The 19,446-nt window shown below is 51.4% G+C and overlaps 2 protein-coding genes across 9 annotated transcripts in view; one reads left to right on the top strand and one right to left on the bottom strand.

The window, feature by feature from the left end:
* ANKS1A (ankyrin repeat and sterile alpha motif domain containing 1A) overlaps positions 1-7,978 on the top strand; it is a 78,444-nt gene extending 70,466 nt beyond the window's left edge. For 3 of the 7 annotated variants that reach the window (XM_014953710.1, XM_014953711.1, XM_014953706.1), the window contains 3 exons: positions 186-323; positions 1,012-1,182; positions 2,392-4,276. In XM_014953710.1, the coding sequence (XP_014809196.1) occupies positions 186-323; positions 1,012-1,182; positions 2,392-2,511 (429 nt within the window). In that variant the 3' untranslated portion in view covers positions 2,512-4,276. The other 4 variants (XM_014953708.1, XM_014953709.1, XM_014953712.1 and 1 more) reach the window with 2 other exon arrangements.
* A 725-nt stretch (positions 7,979-8,703) lies between these two features.
* On the bottom strand, positions 8,704-17,533 carry TCP11 (t-complex 11, testis-specific). 2 transcript variants are annotated; one of them, XM_014953714.1, is made up of 9 exons: positions 17,272-17,533; positions 16,545-16,677; positions 15,710-15,830; positions 14,764-14,984; positions 14,246-14,382; positions 13,141-13,325; positions 12,642-12,826; positions 11,861-12,024; positions 8,704-10,388 (listed from the first exon to the last, which is right to left on the bottom strand). In XM_014953714.1, the coding sequence occupies exons 1-9, from the start codon at positions 17,336-17,338 to the stop codon at positions 10,150-10,152; spliced, it is 1,452 nt and encodes a 483-aa protein (XP_014809200.1). In that variant the 5' UTR covers positions 17,339-17,533; the 3' UTR covers positions 8,704-10,149. The 2 variants fall into 2 exon arrangements, with proteins under 2 accessions (XP_014809200.1, XP_014809199.1); XM_014953713.1 differs by lacking the exon at positions 17,272-17,533 and adding an exon at positions 17,077-17,225.
* Positions 17,534-19,446: the final 1,913 nt, after the last annotated feature.

Genomic DNA, 19,446 nt, shown 5'->3' on the forward strand with positions numbered 1-19,446 from the left:
CTGGGCAAACTGGTTGCTTGTGGACCATGTTGCCATTTATTCCTACCATGGGAGGGACCTAGGACTGGGCTGGCTGGGAGACCCCCTGCTCCCCGCCCCCAGTACACACTTGCCACGACCACCGTTTGCCGGGTGTATTTGCCATCCCCAGAAGGGTGACGAGTGCTTGTGGTTGACCCCGGCAGAATGTCATTGCTGAGCACGAGATCCGGAACATCTCCTGCGCCGCTCAGGACCCCGAGGATCTCTGCACGTTCGCCTACATCACCAAGGACCTGCAGACCAGCCACCACTACTGCCACGTCTTCAGCACCGTGGATGTGGTGAGTGGGTCATTGCATCTCGCCCCCCAGCACGTGTGGTCCTTTGCAGACCACTTACTTCATCCCTCAGCTTTATTGGCGAGTCATAGAGCAGGATCTGTTCCATTCTAGGGCTCTTTTACCTGTTTCTACCCTAAAATATTCCTTTCTGAGTCCCAGCTCAAAATGCTTTTGCTTTGGAGCTCTGTTGACAGAGAGAATACGTGTCTGGTGTCATTAGTGTGGCCTCCAGTGCTGAATAAAGCAGGGCAGGAGTTTTTCCCTCCTGGGGAATATGCCGTGAACAAAACCCTAATACGCTCTCAATTACGTTGAGTGTAATAGGCTGATTTAACAGCCTTTTAATTCACTGAGAGTGTGGAAGCATAACTTGCTTTTATTCTTGAGCAGAACGGGCTGTATGAGACGTTTGGGCTTTTTTTTCCTTGACAATGCAAAACGCTGCTAAACTGCGATGCTGGAGGGGGCTCACGGGGGGTCCCACCAGCCGGGGCTGTGCCAGCGTGGGGGTGGCTCGGGGCTGGTTTCCCCAGGGGGCAGGAGCTCAGAGGCTTTGCCAGGATGGGACCTGCTGGAAGGTGCTGGGCTTTGCCAAGGTCGGCATCTCCAGAGCGAGCTGCTGAGCACGTGGACACGTAGGTGACTCGTAGGCATCTAACAGCTCCTTGTTTCTCTGGTCTCCCCAAAGAACCTGACGTACGAGATCATCCTCACGCTGGGGCAGGCGTTCGAGGTCGCCTACCAGCTGGCCCTCCAGGCCCAGCGAGCGAAGCCCCTGGGCGCTGCAGCAGGAGAAACCATTGAAACGAAATCTTCCAAACCGGTGCCTAAGCCGCGAGCCGGCACGAGGAAATCCGCAGTACGTACGCGCGGGGCCGGCCGCGGGGGCTGAGCTGGGGTTTCTCTTGGGCACTGCACCCCTAAACCTCCCCTTTCGTGGTGGTGGGGGCCCTGATGTGGACACGATGGCTGTAACTTCAGGTGCTGCTGCGGTGTCTGTGGCGCTGCTGTGGGCAGGATGAGGGCAAGCAGAGGTGGAAATAGCCCGGGTGGGATGGGGTTTAAGTGCCCTGCTGGGTCCAGCACAGCTTCCATGTGCAAACCCAGCAGAAACCTCCCTAAGATCGGTCGGTAACCTGTGTTTTGAAGCACAGGAGTGTCCCTGTAGCCCAAGCTGGAGCTGCTGAGGAGCAGGGACTGCTGCATAAACCATTTGCCTTCCTTTAATGTCTCCTTTTGTCTGTGTTCTGCTTGCTCCCCCCGCTCAGGTGCCGCTCCCTCCTGACACCCGCTGTTGTTACTGTCACACCTGTACAACACACCGCCCCTCCTACCTGCCGCTGCAGTCTGTTAGTCCTGGAGCCAAGGTCTTTACCCTTCTTCCTGCCACCCTCCATCACCCCCCGACCCGGGCTGCCCCCTCCGCCTCCCCGCGTCCCGCCTCTCCTGCTGTGGTCCCCGTGTCCTGCCTCGCCGCTGCCTTCCCTTCCCCTGCTCCTTCCAGGGCCCCGCCGTGGGCTCAGCTGATCCCCAGGGAGAAAGGGCTCGGATCTGCCCCCGCTGATGGAGAGTGGCAGCTCTCAACTAACTGCCTTGCTCTTTCTGGTGTTGTTAACCTTCCCGTAGGATCCTGATTTAGGAGGACAAGATGAAAGAGCCTCGCTTGGTCAGGAGAGTAAATCACGCGGGAGCTCACCTGCCAGGAGCTGTCTCCTTCTCTCTCCCTCTGCCTCTTTTACTTTTTTTTTTTTATAGTGCCATCTCTATAGAGCTCAATTTTTCATGCTCGTTCGCGAGACGAAGCGAAGCTGTCGCTCACGGTAATAGGGGCTCGCGGGCCTGACTCAAAGTCATCTCGGGGTGCTGGGTTGAGACTGACGTGGCCAGACACGTTTTAGCCGTGAAGGACTCGAGTGCCTCCCCAGCCAGAGCTGCTTCCCCGCACACGTGCACGGTTTTGGGACGGGCGTTAGGCAGAGCAGCGGCCTCTCCGTGCTTTGAGTCCCCGCTCGTCGTGCGGCAGAAGCACGGCTGACCTGACGTGCCCCTTTCTCTCCTTCTTTTCCAGCTGGAGCCCCCTGAAGTGGACCAAGACTCCCAGTCTCATGCCAGCGTCTCCTGGGTCGTGGACCCCAAACAGGACTCCAAGCGGACCCTCAGCACTAAGTATGAGACCACTATCTTCTAAAGCAAACACCCCGCGTCCGCCCAGTCTAACCGTGCCTTTGCGATCTGATCTCTCTGCTCTTCTAAGCTCCCTCTCCCTCCAGCTGCTCGCACTGAGCCCCGCGTAGGCACTACGTCACAGCAGCAGCACTTAGGAGACTGTAGACTTTAAACGGCTTTTGTACCTGATCACTACTGAACACTGTGAATTCTCCTTACTCGGAAACAAGGGTAACGCTGGTAGATCTCAGTGAGGCGGGAGGAGCAGAGGGAGACAGGCTGGGGACCGGAGATGTGGACCCAGGAAGCCGCCTGCCGTTTTCACGTCTTTCCCCTCGCTCTGGCACTGTGAATCCCTGGGGCAAGGTGACACTCCCCAGGCCTTTTATTATTTTTTTTTTCCTTTCTATTTCACCTTCTTATCCTTGGACTGATGGAGACCTCTTGTCTCCACGGTGCACGCACCCCCCCTCCTCGATCCTCCTCTGTCCGACTGAGCCACGGCTGCGTTACTGTTCCAGCGAACTCACCCTCTTCCACCTGCCACTCCAGCCGACACTAACCACTGTGATGCTGTCTTGCAAATAACACACGTTCACTAGATTTCCTCACTGGGACCCTTCGCCCACAGTCTCTCCCCTGGAAGCCTGGAACAGAAAACCTGCTCTGCTGGGGAGCACTGGTTTGGGCCGGGTGTGATCGTTCCCACTGTGAGCTCCGTCCCCCCCGGAGATGAGGGGGTGGTTTCGGTTGCATTTCAGTCCCTTGCAGGACTTTTTTCCCCCATAGTCCTTCTGTTTACACTCACCAAGCTCTGGGCGTAGCATGAGGAGGTTAAGCTTTTAAAGGCAAATGTTGTCAGCCCCGTGCTGGGGAGGTTTTTTGAGAGGGGCTGGATGCTGCCCTGGTGGAGGCCCGACGAAGCAGTCGGAGCTCTGTGGTGCTCAGCAGGCTTCCCTGCAGGTGTACGGGGTTTTTTTGCCGAAGGGAGGAACGTGATTGAAATCAGTCTGCTGCTGATCCCAAGGCTTGTTTTCAGTCTGCAAACCACTGCACCGTGAGGGCTGTAGGGATCTTGAAACATCTGTCGCCTTCTGTCCTTGAGAGCCAGGATTTCACTGAGAGATGGCTCTGCAGTGCCCACCGCTGCCTTTTCTGGCAGCTTCTCAAGTGCGTGTGATTTTCCTGCAGGAGAACGTCCCTGTTTCTGTCTCTCTCAGTAGAAGCAGCTTTTAATTCCAGGATGTGACTGGGGATCATTTGTGTGAGACGGCAGGCACTTGGCACAGGTCAGGGCAGGGCTGGGGATGCCATGCCAGCAGTTCAGGACCCCGTGAAAGCCCCCCAGAAATCCATGGTCCTGCCCCTGGTTCCTTTGCTTGAGTTGGTAAAGCTCAGAGATGAAACTGAGGAGGAGGATGGTCTGATGAATCACAGCGCTGGGAGGCAGCACTCCTGCTCTGGTGCTGCGTCTCCCTGGCTTGCTGTGTGCCCTGGGAACTTTGTCTCTCTTTACCTGTTTCCCTCTGTGCAGGATGGGGATGTATTTACCCTCCTCTCGGGGTGAGAGGCTCGCTCTGTTTGCAGAGAGGTTTTAAGACGCTTTAGTGAAAGGCTCTGGGACTTCCACACCGTGGCAGCAAACCCCCAGTGCTCAGCCTCGCTCTCTAACAGCTCCGGCGCTCGGCTGGCGGAGACCAGCCCCTGGGACCCGACGTCCCCGCGGGCAGCGGCTGGGGCCCCTCTCCCGGGGCAGAGGGGACAGTGAGAGGGGCTGCAGCCCATCTGCACCCTGGTGTGAGCGTCTCAACTCACCTCGCTCTCTAACAGCTCCGGCGCTCGGCTGGCGGAGACCAGCCCCTGGGACCCGACGTCCCCGCGGGCAGCGGCTGGGGCCCCTCTCCCGGGGCAGAGGGGGCAGGGAGAGAGGGCCTGCAGCCCATCTGCACCCTGGTGTGAGCGTCTCAACTCACCGTGGGTTGGACGTCTTGGCAGAATCCCCTCACAGCCCAGTTGTGGAGACTGGTGGTGATGCTGGGTGGGTGTTAGAGCTGTGAGGAAGGGCTGGGTGGCAGCTCACCTCTGGGGGCAGATCTTAGACACTCGGATCTCCAGTAAAGCTCCATTTCCAAAACAGCTTTTAGAATTTACCCCAAATCTCCCTTCACAGTCACCAGTTGGCCAGAACAGCAGTGCTGGACTATTTGCACCTGATATTTAGGGGCTGGAAGAAGCTTGTCCGAGTTTTTCTGGGGCTTTAGAGCAGTTCCCTCAAAGCTTCTGTCTCCCCAGACTTGAGGTAAAATCAGATGTTTCAAAATCTTTTATTTAGCTCTTTCTCAGGAGTGAGTTTGATCTCCCAAGTCATTTGTGGCTTAATGGCACTGAGCGGCAAACTGACTTCAAAATAAGGGCCAGGCCAGCGAGAACCTCAGTGATAGGACTTAAAAGACTGTCTACAAAAAAAATTGAAAGTTCAGTCTAGTACATATATTTCATATGGCATGGAGCCCCTCAGCATAGAGCCAGTGCTTCTCTGCCGAAGGACCCCGAAGCAGAGGTCACACTGCAGTTGTGGAGAGCAGAGTATTGCTGTTTGACGTGCCCCGAGAGGTTGGGTTTGGGGTTGATCAGCATCTTTCCAAGCTGTAAGAAGTGCCCTGAGGTTTTCCATATCCTTCAAAGAGAAGCTGAATTGGTGCTAGCGATGGTGCAGTTTGGGTGTAAGTGTTTACCGTGCAGTTGCCCACACGTTCCCTTCAGAGGGTCTGAGGTCCAGGTGGGGAAGGGCAGGTCCCTCGGCACCTCCTTCCACACCGGGTCACTAGAGCCTGTGCCTTTCCAAGGGTGACCATCCGGGGCCACAGCCAGCCCTGCCCCAACTCCAGAGCTTCCACCACGTGTCCATAACCCTCACGGTTGCGTCTCGGCTCCTCTTGGCCTCATCTTCCCCAGCGCTTGTTTTCCTGTGACTCGGAACATCATTCATTCCATTATCTTCCTTTCTGTTTGCCTCTGAAAAGCTGATCTCCGGGCAGCTGTCTCCTACCACGGAAATGTAGTAACGGGGCAGAGACCTCGGAAGCAGTGACCTGCTGACGTGAAGATCATCTCCATCTGGCACCGGTGGCTGCCTCAGAGGCGGGGGCTCGGTGGGGGCTCCTAAAGCAGAGGGGGGAGAGAGGGATCCCAGCCACCGGCTGAGCAAAAGCAGCTCCCTCCATTTCTAGCAAGGAAAAGTTGAGACTTCCGAGAGCGATGTCACCTTTTCTAGTTTGAGACAAATGTCTTTCGACCCGTTTTTGTTATTTTATAACGTGTGAGCAAATCCAGTTCACAGTTTAAATGTAGCACTGCAGGTTTTTGGGGGAGGAAAAAAAAAAACAAAAAACAAAATACCCTTTTTTTTACTGAGAATCCACGCAGTCCAGCAAGGAGTACAGTAGAAAGTCTTAGCAGTGGGAGTGGTGTGTGCATCTCTAACGGTACTTAAACCTGCTTCGGTTCTGGGTGAACAGTAGAGAACGCCAAATTCTTGGAAATAACTTTCTCCAGCAGGAGAAGCCTTGCAGGGTAAGTCTGTGTCCTTGGGTTTCCAAACTGCTCCAGGCTTCTTTTAGAGCGAATGGAAATAACTTAAGGAAAAGAATCTGCAAAGGATCTTTCACCCCCCAAGTGGTTGTGGCCAAGTATTCCCATCGGTACGAAGCTTCCCCTCAGAGGACTCTGGCGTTGCAATACTTGACATTTCTATGGCAAGGACACCATTTCTTCCCGTTTCCGCACTGAATACCTGGAGACAACGCCCTTCTCCAGCCTCCTGTGCACCCGTCTTGTTTTTAAATGCAGTTATGCCCTGAAGGGTTGGGGTTGGTTGGTTGTTTTCTTTTTTTAAAAAAAAGTACATTCAATTGTGATTTAGCACTTTTTTGATACTAGCTCATTATTTAATTAGTGCAACTTTCAGAAGATGAACAAATAAGGAGTTAAATTTTGGGCATTACACTGAAACAGTCCGTACCTGAGGATAAATCATATTAACCTGAGGATGTCAAAGCCCGGTATCCCCAAAAATCACCGTCTCAAAGGTGCTGTGTGCTTGGTTTTCTTTGAATTACCAGAGTATTTAGCAGTAGGTTTGGCTGTGACTGATGTTCTCGCAGTCCTGTTCCCCTCCAGGGAGAGACGTTCAAATGGTTGTGATTTTTTTCTTTCTTCAGACGCAAAAACGTAGCGCAGCACATTTGTTGTGATCACAGGCCTCCCCGTGGCTGGGGACGGGGTTCCCTGCTGCTCTCCTAGAACGATAACGCCCAAATAATTAGTGTTTAACTCCAGTTGCTGCTGTATGTCAGGACGTCATTGAGTCTCTCCAGCCAGCGAGGCTGGGAGAGAAGTGAACCGTAATCCCAAGGGCATAGACCTGTAAATGATTAGAAAGGGGGAAGTGGAGATTATTATTATTTTTTTTTTAAGTTGATGAATTTAGGAAACTTAACATTCCTTGTTATGCATATGTTGCAATTCATACTGGTGTAAGTGTAAATATTTGGTGTGTTGGCAACAAGTCTTTTTGGAGAGATTGCAAATTGAACCTCTGCTTGGGAGGAGGGACACCTTTCTTTTGGAATTTTTTTGGTGGTTTTGGTTTTTTTTTGCTGCATGAGCTTTTGGAAGATCGGCTTGGAGGTGACGTGGTGATGAAGACTCCAATCTCCAAGGGATGGGGTTGACCCTGGTGGTCCTTCCCAGTCCCGCGTGTAATCCTATGGGTGTCTTTAGTGATCCAACAGTTCTTTAGCCAGATACTCTCTTTTCTCACTTCAGAGGCAAAAGCAATTGTTTTGGGAACGCATCTCCCCTTCTATTTCGATGGGTTTTTCTCAAGGTACCTTCACGCTGGAGACCAGCCCTGGACCAGGCCAGTCACTGTCTCCCAGTCGTCCCAGCGTCGCGCAGTGCTCTGGCTGCTCCTCCTCCCCACAGGGTTTGCGGTGTCTGGAGGGAAGTGCCCTAAATTTCTGGTGCTGAACAGGACTTGGAATCAAAACGCATCTGCTGTATTACCTGCCTGGGAAAAAATGGTGCTGCCCTGGGCCTCGCTCCCCTTTTTAAGGAGTTTGTTTTTTACAGGCTTTTTGGGTTGTGCACGCCATGAGTCCAGGCTGAGAACTCAAGAGCTAAACCAAGATGCAGAGTTGTCTTTTTTTTTTTTTTTTTTTATAGGAGGGGATGATTTTTTTTGTCCAAATTGAAGCTGCTTTATCCTTTTTAATTTTGTATTTACAAAAAAAAATGTAAAAAAAAAAAAAGGCTAATTTTAGCTGTTCAGCTTTGAACTCACGTTGGGCTTGTTCTTTTTAGAAGTTATGCAACTTTGGCGGGTACGTGCCTGTCCCCCCGTCCCAGGGAGACGATACGGCACCTTCCAGGACGTACCTCGAGTCCGTACCTTCCCCAGGCTGCTGAGACACAGACCCGATGCCAAATAGTCCATGATTTTTTTTTTCCAAATTGAAGCTGCTTTATCCTTTTTAATTTTGTATTTACAAAAAAAAATGTAAAAAAAAAAAAAGGCTAATTTTAGCTGTTCAGCTTTGAACTCACGTTGGGCTTGTTCTTTTTAGAAGTTATGCAACTTTGGCGGGTACGTGCCTGTCCCCCCGTCCCAGGGAGACGATACGGCACCTTCCAGGACGTACCTCGAGTCCGTACCTTCCCCAGGCTGCTGAGACACAGACCCGATGCCAAATAGTCCCCCCCGAATCCCCCCCCCAGCTCTGTCTGCAGCTGAAGTGGCGTCGGTCGCTTTAACGCTCCTTCCACCCCACCCCAGGAGGTCCCAGCAGCAGGATCTCCCCTGGCTTTCTCCCGCCCCCATCGTTCCAGGCAATCACGTCTATTTTAGAGCAAGCACCGCGTTTGCGACGCTTTGTTGCAAAAGGTCTCCCTTTTAGGTCTCCTATTGGCATTACTTACTGCATTTTTTTTTTATTTTTTATTTTTTCACAAGGAACTGTGCTGCTCTTGCAAAGTTGATCTAGCTCAAACCTTTTTTTTTTGTTGTTGTTGTTTTTTAACCCATGGAAGAATAACCTGAGATTCCCGCACAGGGCAGAGAACGGTCGAGTTCAGTTTGCAATGTAGACATTTTTGCTAATTGTGATGTATGGCAGTGGGACTGATTTGTAATACAAATGTTATTTAATCTGTCTGTATTTTGATACTTGAATTTCCTTTTATTTCCTGTATATACAATTGTTAATCTGTTCAAATTTGTCTGAATTTTAAACATCTTGTGGTACCAAACATAACCCAATCTGTGCAACGACATAGACTGACCTCACTACAACAAGGCGAGATTGTAAATATTCCTGGGCTTCCAGCAGTCGTTTTGTTGTTTTCATAATTGTACAACTTAGAACAGACTGAATTAATAAACAACCTTAGACACACATTTACGCTGTTGTCACTGCGACCTCAGCGTTAAACCGGAGTCTCCTGCTCATCCTGGTTAAAGCGACGCCGTCCTCGTCTGAAAAACCTGGGAAGGTAAGAGAAGGAGGAGTGAGGGCAGGTAGTTAATTTGGTGTTTAATTAGCTCAGCCCAGGGCTGTACCTGCACTTTGGAAATCCCAGGAAGGAGAGGAGGTCGGGGCGTTGCGCAGGGTGGAGGTGGAGCGCGGGACGCGGATGAGCTGGGCCTGGTCCTGCTGTGGTTCTCTGGCAGCGGAACAGGCTTTGGCTGAGGCTGCTCTTTTAGCAGTTAGTCATAACGACCCCAAATACTAAATTATTTAGAGAAAAACGCATAAAAAGACATCCACGTATTCTGTTGAAGGTAGCCCTACCTGTAGCAGAACGGTTGCCAACCGCTTTGGGTACGTTCTCACAGGATGGTGAGAAGCTCATTTTTAGCCCCATTAATGTCCATCTGCCAAAATTGTTCCACTGTCAGGACCCAGATTTACTCATGATAAATGCTAAAATCACTTTCCTGCAGCACATGGTTCATGTAACAACTCTTAAAGGTTTGGGCAGCCATTGTATTCACCCAGCAAAGCTTTTTGGGCTTGCCAAGAAGTAGGACGTTTTCATTATGTAAAATTAGAACAAGAAATCCAGACATTTAAATACAGGTTAAAGTTCACATTTTCATGTCAAGTAAAATCTGGCTGATGTAAAATACTAAATACACCAGGGATTTCTAAATTTATACCATATGTTCCATTTCTAATAATTCAGTAAGTCAGGTTTCCAAGCTAACACTGAAATATATTGAGGAGTTTTAATGATTTTAAATACCATGTGGCTTTATCAAATGCAAACAGCGTCCCTGGGCTGTGACTAATGTTTCAGCAAAGTAGGTTACGGGCCCATGGCAGAATTAACACCTTGAATTAAAAAAAGCTTAAGTTGCACCTCAGTTTTATGAGCTCCGCATCTCATTGCCTTCCCCACCAAATAACGTTTTTTGGGAAAAAAGCCACAACTTTTTGTAGTTGAGAGGTTTATTCAGATGCTGACATGCCAAGAGTCACTTCCCAGTAGCAGCCCTGGCCCCGGTGGATTTGTCTGATTGATTTTTACAAGCTGAAGCATGATTTCAGAAACTCTTGGAGAATGCCTTCCACTCCTGCCTGGTTTGCGCTGAAGATGATCAGAGGGAACCCATCCCTGTGTCCGAGTCTGGTTCTGCGTTTGGGAGAAGCACCTTCCGGAGAATTCCCGCGTAGTAAGGTCCAAACACCTGCCTGTTGTGGTGGATCACGCTCCCAAACCTGCGCCCGACTTCCAGCAGCTCTTCCTGAATGGGATCAAGGCCCTTTGGGAAATCTTTTTGTGAATTCTGTCCATCGGGGGAAATGAAAAGGCTGAGGAAGGAATGAATCCGCTGCTCTGTAGGGAGCAAAAGTACAAAAACAAATAAATCAACAATGAAACTTTGCAGAGAAAGCTGGTTTTGAGACAAAGACTTCCTCACGAGACAAGAGTGGATCTGAGGACAGCCAGGCTGTGACAGGAGGTTGTGGACAAATGACTCTCTAGATCAACTTGGGGACACAGTGGATTAACGTTTTCCTCTTCCAAATACTACTACCTGCTTCTAACGATGGCAGTCGCTGGGGGACTGGCCTGAAGGACTTAACAGTGATCAAATCCTTCAAACCTAACGTTAAAGATATTTCACCCACTCTGAGAGTTTTCATACTGCAGTGAAATGTCCAGCATCTTAGAAGCAGAAAAGAACATAGAACTTCAGAGCCTGGGCTTTCTCTCGCTGCCACAGCAGCATTTGGGAATGGAGAGCCCTCAAGGAGCCTCTCTGAGGGCACAGAGCTGGGGCTCAGCCACTCGCCTGCTTCGGATGCTCTTGCACTTCAGGTGAGTATGTGGAAAATGTTGATAGTGGCCAAAAGCGCAGGCAAGACACGGGTTTGGTTTTTAGACCGAGGTAGGGGAAGGCTGTTCTAGTACCACACCATCTCCTCCTGATGCCACACCGTCAGCGAGTCGCTGCCAGCACACGCTGCCCAGCCTGGAGTTTAGTGAGGTTTGGGTTAGGCCATTAATTCAGCCTTTTGGATTACAGCGAAACAAAACAGCCTGCTCTGACATGGAAAGAATAAACCCAAATAAACAGTGTGGTGGAATCCACACGGGCTGGGAAGGATACTTAACCAGATGAAGCAGTGGGCAGGAAGAACCTCACCTTATTTTCATAGCTGATAAAAGCTAGTCTTCCATGTGGAAATAATCTTTCCTGTAGTGTATTCGCTGCCTGTGGCACTGCAATCTGATGTGGAGTTAGCGTTCAGAGTACTAATAAAAGGTCAAAATAACCAGCTCTTATCCAAACCATTTGAATAAATATTTTGATGGAGCAGCATTATAGGGCAGCTGGTTAGCTGAATACCAAGCGGTGCACTCCCTAGGGATAAATATTATTTAAAGATCTTAGCATGGTGCTTTACTACAGCCAGTGATTAAGCTCTCACTCCACATCCTAGCCTGAAGATTGCAACACTACCTGGGAACAGACCCTGCACTCTGGCCTGTTTAGCTTTTAGGGAGGATTTAAGAGATTTTTCAAAGCATTTACTGTTTGGGAGCCTTTCAGGGTGGAACAGGAAAATTGAGGCAGTTTCCAACCTAGCTTCTCTGACCCGCCTCTCCTGCGCAGACCGTGTGGAGAGGCCAGACACTGAACTCTGCTCCCAGCCCCAAGCAGTTAGTTCTGCTCAGCGGGGAGTTTCCTTTGCCGGGACCGATCCTGGGCCTGTCCCGCAGGTCATTGACCTCACCCCAGCTTGTGGCCTGCAAGCACAAAGTGTCTTCAAGGCTGAGTGAGACGTAACTCAGAGACTCACCCATGACCTGCCGGACTGCGTTGCCCGTCTCAGCGATGCTTTTTATCTGGCCTTTCAGGGAAGCACATTTGTCCGTGGTAAAAGCGGGGTAACCCAGCTGTGCCAGAGCCCTGCTGACCTCCTGCAGCACTTGGTCGCTGATGTCTTCTAAAGCTGCTTCATACCTAAATCATACAAAGGTACATGCACTGTGGGCACCACTCGCACTGGTTGGGGAAGGGGTTTGCAGGCACAAGGAATCAGAATAGTTTGGGTTGGAAGGGATATTGAAGGATCACCCAGTTCCAACCCCCTGCCATGGGCAGGGACGCCTCCCACCAGGCCAGGCTGCTCAAAGCCCTGTCCAACCTGGCCTTGAACCTCTCCAGGGATGTGGAAGGGAGGGAGGGAAGTCTCTCCACATCCCCAGGGAGTGTCATCACAGCCAGCTAGCACAGGACAGCCAACATTCAGCCACAGCTCTGGTGCCTGTTGCAAGTGACCTAAGCTTCCCTTCCCCACTCTGGCAAGCGGGAAGCTACCCTGCAGCAGACTAATATAAAATAAGTGATCAGCACCACTAATTTTCCCCTCTAATCAAGAAGTGACTATTGCTCTAGAGAGTTAACTCCCAGCTAAAAATGCTGGCTGGCTGGCTGGCTTCCCCCCACCTCCTTGCAGTAGACCTGGCTGCTATTTGGATTTAGAAACCTCTTCCACCCCTGGGGGACATTCTTGCTGCTCATCCCACAACCAGTACCTGCATACTCACTGCTCTTCTGGAAAACTTCAAGTAACCCACCTGGTAGAGGACAGCCCTTCCAAGAGGACCTTTGTTACCCGTTTCAGCTTAGCTACAAACCCAGGTGAGCCAAATAAGGTGCTTCCACACATGCCACTGGTGACCAGCAGGACTGCAGCTATGATGGTGAGCTGGTTCACCTGCGCTTGTACCTCCTGCAGCCGGGCCTGATCCATAAACAGTGTCTGTGAACAGAAACCACACCAGCCTGTGGGTGCAGGAACAGCAGCTGGGATAAACAAGCAGCTCTCAAGCCATGGAGCAGGGCTGTAACATCCCCATGGAGCTGCATGGAAGGCAGCTGCCCGGCAGCAGGGAGCTTTAGTTTTGTGAAAAATCCAATTTGTTTCAAACAGGGAAAAACCATGTGCAGTGACTCACAGTGTAGAGGGAACAGAGAGTCTGGCAAGTTCTTTCTACAGAAGATGCAGAACCAGTACTCGTTCATTTTGTATTTCTTTATGAAAAAGCTGCAAAAGGGTCCAAGCACTTCTCCTACCTCAGGGTATTCCTTTTGCCCAGGCTGCCAGGAGAGCAGATTCATGTACCCTCGATTTAGCACGGACGTGAGACTTGGCACCACTGTGCCACTGCTGCCTGCAGGGTGGGGGGGGGGCTGTGGAGAGGACACGGACACTTCTGCTGCCGCTTTGCGCAGCCACTCTCTGGTGTGATCCAGGCAGTCTGCAACAGGGTGACAAAAAGAGATGTTTGCAAGAAGAGACTGGTCAGGCTAAGTCAGTAAGAAGCAGGTATGCCATGCTGCAAGCTGCAGGGGCCGGGCATTTCATAGAATCATAGAATGGTTAGAGTTGGAAGGGACCTTCAAGATCATCTAGTTCCAACCCCCCTGCCACTAGAGCAGGGCTCAAAGCCCCATCCAGCCTGGCCTTAAACACTTCCAAGGATGGGGCAGCCACAACAGGGCAACCTGTTCCAGAGCCTCACCACCCCCACAGTAAAGAATTTCTTCCTAATATCTAAATTTCCCCTCTTCCAATTTCCATTTCCCTCTCCCATTTGGAAGGTGAAGGTGATGTGCTGGCTCCTGCAACACTGGGGAATGGCTTACACCACCACTAACACACAATATCCATGTCCTGTTGCCAGGGCACAGGGTTAGGCTACTAAGACTGGTATCCAGAGATTTCATAGAGGGTTTCAGTCTCTAGGAAGCACCTTTAATGGAGTCTGAGGAAGGAGAGAGGCAGCCAGAGAGAAACCTACAGCCATGCAAAAGAGATGTCGACATCAAATGCAGGCTTTCCTCTTTAAATATGCCTCCTAACAACGTTGTGCTCATTCCTCTGAGGATCTCCAAACACTTTAAACGCCTGAGAACTTACAGTTCTCATGAGAAAGCCATTAGCTCTGTCCTACACAGGCAGAAACCGAAGCACACAGAATGTCTTTTCTGCAAGGTATGTTAGTGAAGAGCCTTGAGGAAGGGACCCAGGACTCCTCCAGCTTTTAAAGGCATTTCTCTCATCTGTTACCAAGCGTGTGATGAAAGCATCAGCTTTGGAATACTAAAAGTTCCCTTTTAGTGCTTTAGTAGCTCCTGTAGAAGTAGCAGTTCTCCTCTCCCTTCCCCACTGACTTACTAGGCAGCTTATCCAAGAGTTCCTGGAATTTCTTCCGTTCATACTGGATGGTGTGGTCTTGCAAGTGGGCGCGGATGCTCTGGACAGTAAAATTCAGCATGTCCATTTTCATCAGGCCCAACACACGGAAAATCTCCCTGGGATGAGACACAGTGAATTGAAGGTTTAATACTGCAGTAAGTGCTGCAATTGGGGCCACTTTAGAATGCTGAGAAAGGGGAAATTGGATCCTCTAATTTGGTTCCATTTTTTCACAGAAGCCTGTTTGGTCTAATTGGAGTGGTCCCTAAAAAAATACTAGATAAACCAGGTTTACTTCACTACAGACTCTTCTACTGTCTAAACTGCAGCTGGGCAACCGGAATATGTCTACATTGAAAAAAAATAAGGAAGTCAAGGCCCAGAATGCACAAAAGGGTCTTTGGTCCGGGGGAGTTTCTGCTTAACCCAGTCTTTTATTGTTGAAGGCTTTGCTGGTTTTGGTGTGTGTAGGCCAAGGCAGAACCAGCATCACCCACCTGAGAAGCTGAGCTGGGTCTGTGAGGCTCTGCAGCCCTTGCACTTCCTCATCCCGAATGGGCGCGCACAGCCGTGCCATCGTGCCAAGGACGTACGTGGTGAGACCATGGATATCCAGAGCCCCGTGCTCAGCCTCCTGCCTGATCAACTCCATGTCCAGGGCCTCTTCAATTTGGCTTCGCAGCTGGTGGTGCCGTGGGAGCAGCAACAACAGCAGGCCCTGCCCAAAGAAGCAGCCGTCTGTTTTTGGTCCAGGGACTCCACAGTTTTCCAGAGTTGCTCAACAGGAACCAAGGCTGGCCTAGCGCTGAGACTACGCTAACTACTCAGTACACAAACGCTGGAGCACGCCATTGCTTTAAGGGAATGCTTGTCTCTAATGACTCACTTCAGGATGTCTGGCTACTGTTTCAAATCTTGCAAAACCTCCTTTACTGTCATGCATGAAAAAAAATGGAGTCATCTGTCTGGAGCCTAATGGGAAAGCACAGACTGAAAGAGCAAACTATATGCAACTTCATGCCCTGCTAAAGAACATTCCAGTGCTAAACCATGTTCTTATCCACTACGTTGTACACTTAAATAGTAGATACTGCTCCTCATACACCTAAAGAGATGTCTTTACATAAAATTGCAGGGTTTTTTTTTGCAGATGCTGTACTGGGAATGACCCGTGGCTGTTACTACAGTTCAAGCAAAAGCTTTCCATCCTTTTGGTAGAGTACATGTTTTAAAGACCTCTGACCAGAGAATGAGTCTCCTTCTCAGACAGGCTTTAGAAGGTGCAGTTGTGTAATTTGTGTCTCCCTATAAACTAAAGGAAGCCTATTCTCTCCTCCCTCTCACACATGTTCACATAGGAATACTGGATGTAAGGGGCGAGGTGATGATTCAGAGAAGACTAATTCTAAGGTAACCATCTTCCCTGGCTCAGGAACAGCTCACCTCTTTGATCTCCTGCAGCAGCTGGATGGCCCGAGTGTAGTCTGGGGGTCTAGCGGAGAGCTGTTCCTCCAGGCTGTCCCAAAAGGCTTTGTGCAATGTCTCCTTCACTCTGTTTTCCAGGCTAAGAAAGAAGAGAGGGGAGAGCTTTTATATTAATATCAAACGCAACCTCAGTTCAATGGGACCACTCCTCTTGGCTTTCATTGCACTTCACGTCTCTTGATGTTTTCTCTTAGTCTTTACTGGCAGCAATACACCTCACCTTTCCCTAGCTCACAGAAGGCTCTCTCAACCTAAATTTCCTATTCTAAAGCAGAACTCCTTCCTTTCAGCCCTGTTCATAAAACACAGCACTTAACCTGTCTTAACAGAGGGGTAAAAAGAGCACAGCATTTTTCAAGGAAATGCTCCAAGTCCTCTGAGAAGATCAACAGAATGATTTCCCCGTTAGTGCTTGTTTTTGCAATGAGAGATTGTCACTCACTTAAACAGATCTTTAACTAAAACACAGACACCTCAAAGATGATTTCCACTGAAAATTCTGCTTTGTTAATGTCAAAGTCATGGCTTACGCAGCTGAAGCCTCTAAATCTTTCAATGTTAGTGAGTCATATCTGACTCTCATCGTATTTAAGAACTTGGTAGTAACTCATGAAGCAATGAATAAATAAAAGAAGCTCCAACATTTTTCTTTTTTTTAATTTCAGGAGCTATCTTATTTTCTTGTTGGTTATAAAGTCAGATCCAAATCTACCTCCTTTCCACATTCTCACGTTTTCTGTAACGTGACAGAAAGAAACCAAGCCTGACTGTAAATATATATATATGCATGCACCTTTTTGGGGAGAAGCTGGCTGCTTGCAGTTTGAAGTCACCGTCGAGCACAATTTCGTGCACAATGGTCAGTTTGGAAATATCATCAGTTATTTGCTGTAGCTCGCTCATGGAGAGAGCCTGAGGAGGGCTGGCTGTAGAAAAGCAGAATGGAAGTGAGCAGGAGGAGGAATGCTACCCACGGCTCGCCAGGGAAAAGGGTTTAAAAAAAATAAACGAGCGGACGGCTTTCTAAGTGACAAAGTGAAAACGTGCGGGTTGGTGTATAGCCAATACACCGCACTTTCTGTGCGTGTCGAGGGACCCCGCTCCTCACCGGCACCGCCCGCACCCACCCGCGGAGCCCGCCCCGGGATCGGTCCCGCGGAGCGCGGCTGACACCTAGTGACGGCCGGGAGCGCCGCCGCCCGGCGGGGAAGCGCCGCTACCTCACTCAGTGTCAAATATTAACACTTAACCCTATTTAAATACCGGAGGAGAACCCCCGGGGCCTCCACGTACGATGGCCCCGGCAGCTCGCCGTTTCCCCGTACCGGGCGGCGGGCAGAGGGCCGGCAGCTCCTCGCCGCGGGGCCCGCCGTCCTCCCGCGGGGGCTGCTGCTTGTCGCCGGGCCGTGGCTTGGACATGGGCCCGGGGCGGCAGCGGCTCTCCCCTCAGGGCACCGCGGCTGGGCCCGGGGTGGTGTTTCTCCCCTCACGGCACCGCCGTTGGCCCCGGCCCGCCTCACCTTCAAACAGGGCCGAGCCATGGCGCGGAGGGGAGGCCGAGCCCGTTGTCCTCGCCTCGGGGGCCATCCCACACCCAGTCTGAGGGCGGCCGCACCTCGCGAGTTCCAGATCCCCGTCCTCTCTCCTCGGGGCGCCGCGCAGAGCCTCCTCCTGCCCGGGCGCGACCCCGCTGAGGGAGCCCGGAGGGGCTACCACCCCCCCCGCCTTGGCGCCGATGGGTCGCCCCGCACCGGGAACGGCCGCGGGGTCCTGGGTCGTCGTCCTCCCCCCATCCCCCTTTTGCGAATGGAACGCGCCGCGCTCCGGGCCGAGGCGGCGGGGTTGGGCTCTTCCATTGGAGGCCGGGGGGGGTGAGGTGCGAGAGGGGCGACAAGCGTGAGGAGCGGGGCAGCGGCCGTGCTGGGCCGGACCTCGCCGTGGGGCATTTCCAGACGCCCCCAGGGGCAGGTCCGCCGGGCTCTGGGGCCTGTGAGGGGCTTTAGTCCCTGCCAGCTGCCAGGCTGTCCCCCTCAGGCCTGTCCGAGGGCGTGAGGGGAAAATGGTGACTCTGTAGGGTTCTGGCAAGTGCAGCTGAGCTTGTAGCAGATGTGGTGTTCCTCCTCCTCCTCAGGTTCTGGCCATTTTTCTTTCAGAAAGCAGTGGCCAGCTCCAGCCGCCTACCCATTTGCTCTAATTCCCCTTTTGGCTTCACCAGGACTGGAGATTAAATCTTCTTTGGGGTCAAAACACCCAGTTTGGGATGAGGCTCCTTGAGCACCAATAAACAATTTGCCTTTCTTTTCCCTCCCAGCATTTATTTCCCCTCTTAATTTATTTCCTAAGCACCCGATAACACCCATGTGCTGTCAGGGGCTGGAACTGGGAGGTTGCAGAGCTCATGGGGCAGGAGACAGAGGGGGGTCTTACTGTCCCCTCAGCTCCACAGAGATAGTGACCCATGCTCAGCCCCCTCTGTGTGAGGGACAGCCATGACAGCCACCCCATTGGGGAGCTGGGAGCGAGATCCCCTCCTCATACAACAGCCCTGGCCCCATTCTGCCCTCCATAGTCTGCAAAAGGCATAAGAAGCCTGGGTGTTGTGGCTGGAGCAATGTGGAGGATGAAGGGCGCAGGGCTGGCACGCCATGTGGGGATGGTCAACCTCGTTACCACCCCTAATTAATTACAGCTCCACGGCTGGGCTGCGTGAAGGAGGCCATGGCTCCCCTAGCCTGCTCCCCTTGCAAAGGAAAGGCTCCCATGTGGGTTTAAAGGCCATTGGAGCTGCCAGCATTGCCCTGGGTTTGCCCAAGCTGTGAGTGAAATTAACGCAGCTCAGCTGATGAGTTGTAACCGCTTTAGCTGTCATAAATGACCGCCTGCCAGGGGGTAGCCAGAGCCTGTGGCTGAGACCATGTCTGCCCCACTGAATGTCTGCAGCACAAGGCTGTGTTAGAGCCATCTCCTTGAACTGTCCGTGATTTCCTCAAGTCCCCAGGGAGCAGTAAAAATCATCCCATCGAAAAGCAATAAGGGCAAATGGCTCGGCTGGGGCAGCGCTTGCAGCTACATGGAACGGCAGCCAGCTCTGGGCTTGGGGCTGAGAAAGGAGCTGGGAAAACCAGGCGCCCTGAAGGACAGACCTTTCCTCCGTGCTGTCCTCTCGCTCCAAGCACCCCATGGCCCGTCTCATGTGTGGGGTTTGACAGGACAACCAGCCCCAGGGGGAATTCACCTCCTCACAAGCGTCTGGTAGCACAGTCCTTAATACCAATTTCTCTGCACCTTGCAGATAGGCAGACACAGTTTTTGTTGGTTTTTTTTTTTTTAGTTTAACTTTTTTTCAAGAGGGAACACCTGTCTTGGCACAGCAGGCTGACCCTAGGCAGAAGTAGGGCTTGCCCTGCACAGGGTGACAATTATTGTGCAAAAATTTCCATAAATACCATGTGCAATGCCTTGGAGAGGCAACCGGAGCAGCTCTTGGTGGCTACTGCATGGAAAACTCGGCACTAGGAGAAGGTGACGAGACCCCGTGTACATGGTTGTGAAGGTCTTTTTTCAGTGGTGCCCAGGGATGGGACAAGAGGGAACAGGCACAAATGTGAATATAAGAAGTTCCACCTAATCATGAGGAGGAACTTCTTCACTTTGAGGGCGGCAGAGCCTTGGAAGAGGCTGTCCAGAGAGGTGGT

The sequence above is a fragment of the Calidris pugnax genome, unplaced genomic scaffold (assembly GCF_001431845.1).
Source record: "Calidris pugnax isolate Ruff unplaced genomic scaffold, ASM143184v1 scaffold245, whole genome shotgun sequence".
Lineage (NCBI taxonomy): Eukaryota > Metazoa > Chordata > Aves > Charadriiformes > Scolopacidae > Calidris > Calidris pugnax.

Bases quoted from the DNA above. Each gene is read 5' to 3' on its own strand.
- TCP11 (XM_014953713.1), bottom strand. From the start codon at position 17,170: ATGTCCAAGCCACGGCCCGGCGACAAGCAGCAGCCCCCGCGGGAGGAC. The intron at 16,678-17,076 runs GTACGGGGAAAC...GCTTTTCTACAG, and splicing joins GGCCCTCTGCCCGCCGCCCG to CCAGCCCTCCTCAGGCTCTC. The intron at 14,383-14,763 runs GTGGGTGATGCT...GTCTCATCCCAG, and splicing joins GACCCAGCTCAGCTTCTCAG to GGAGATTTTCCGTGTGTTGG.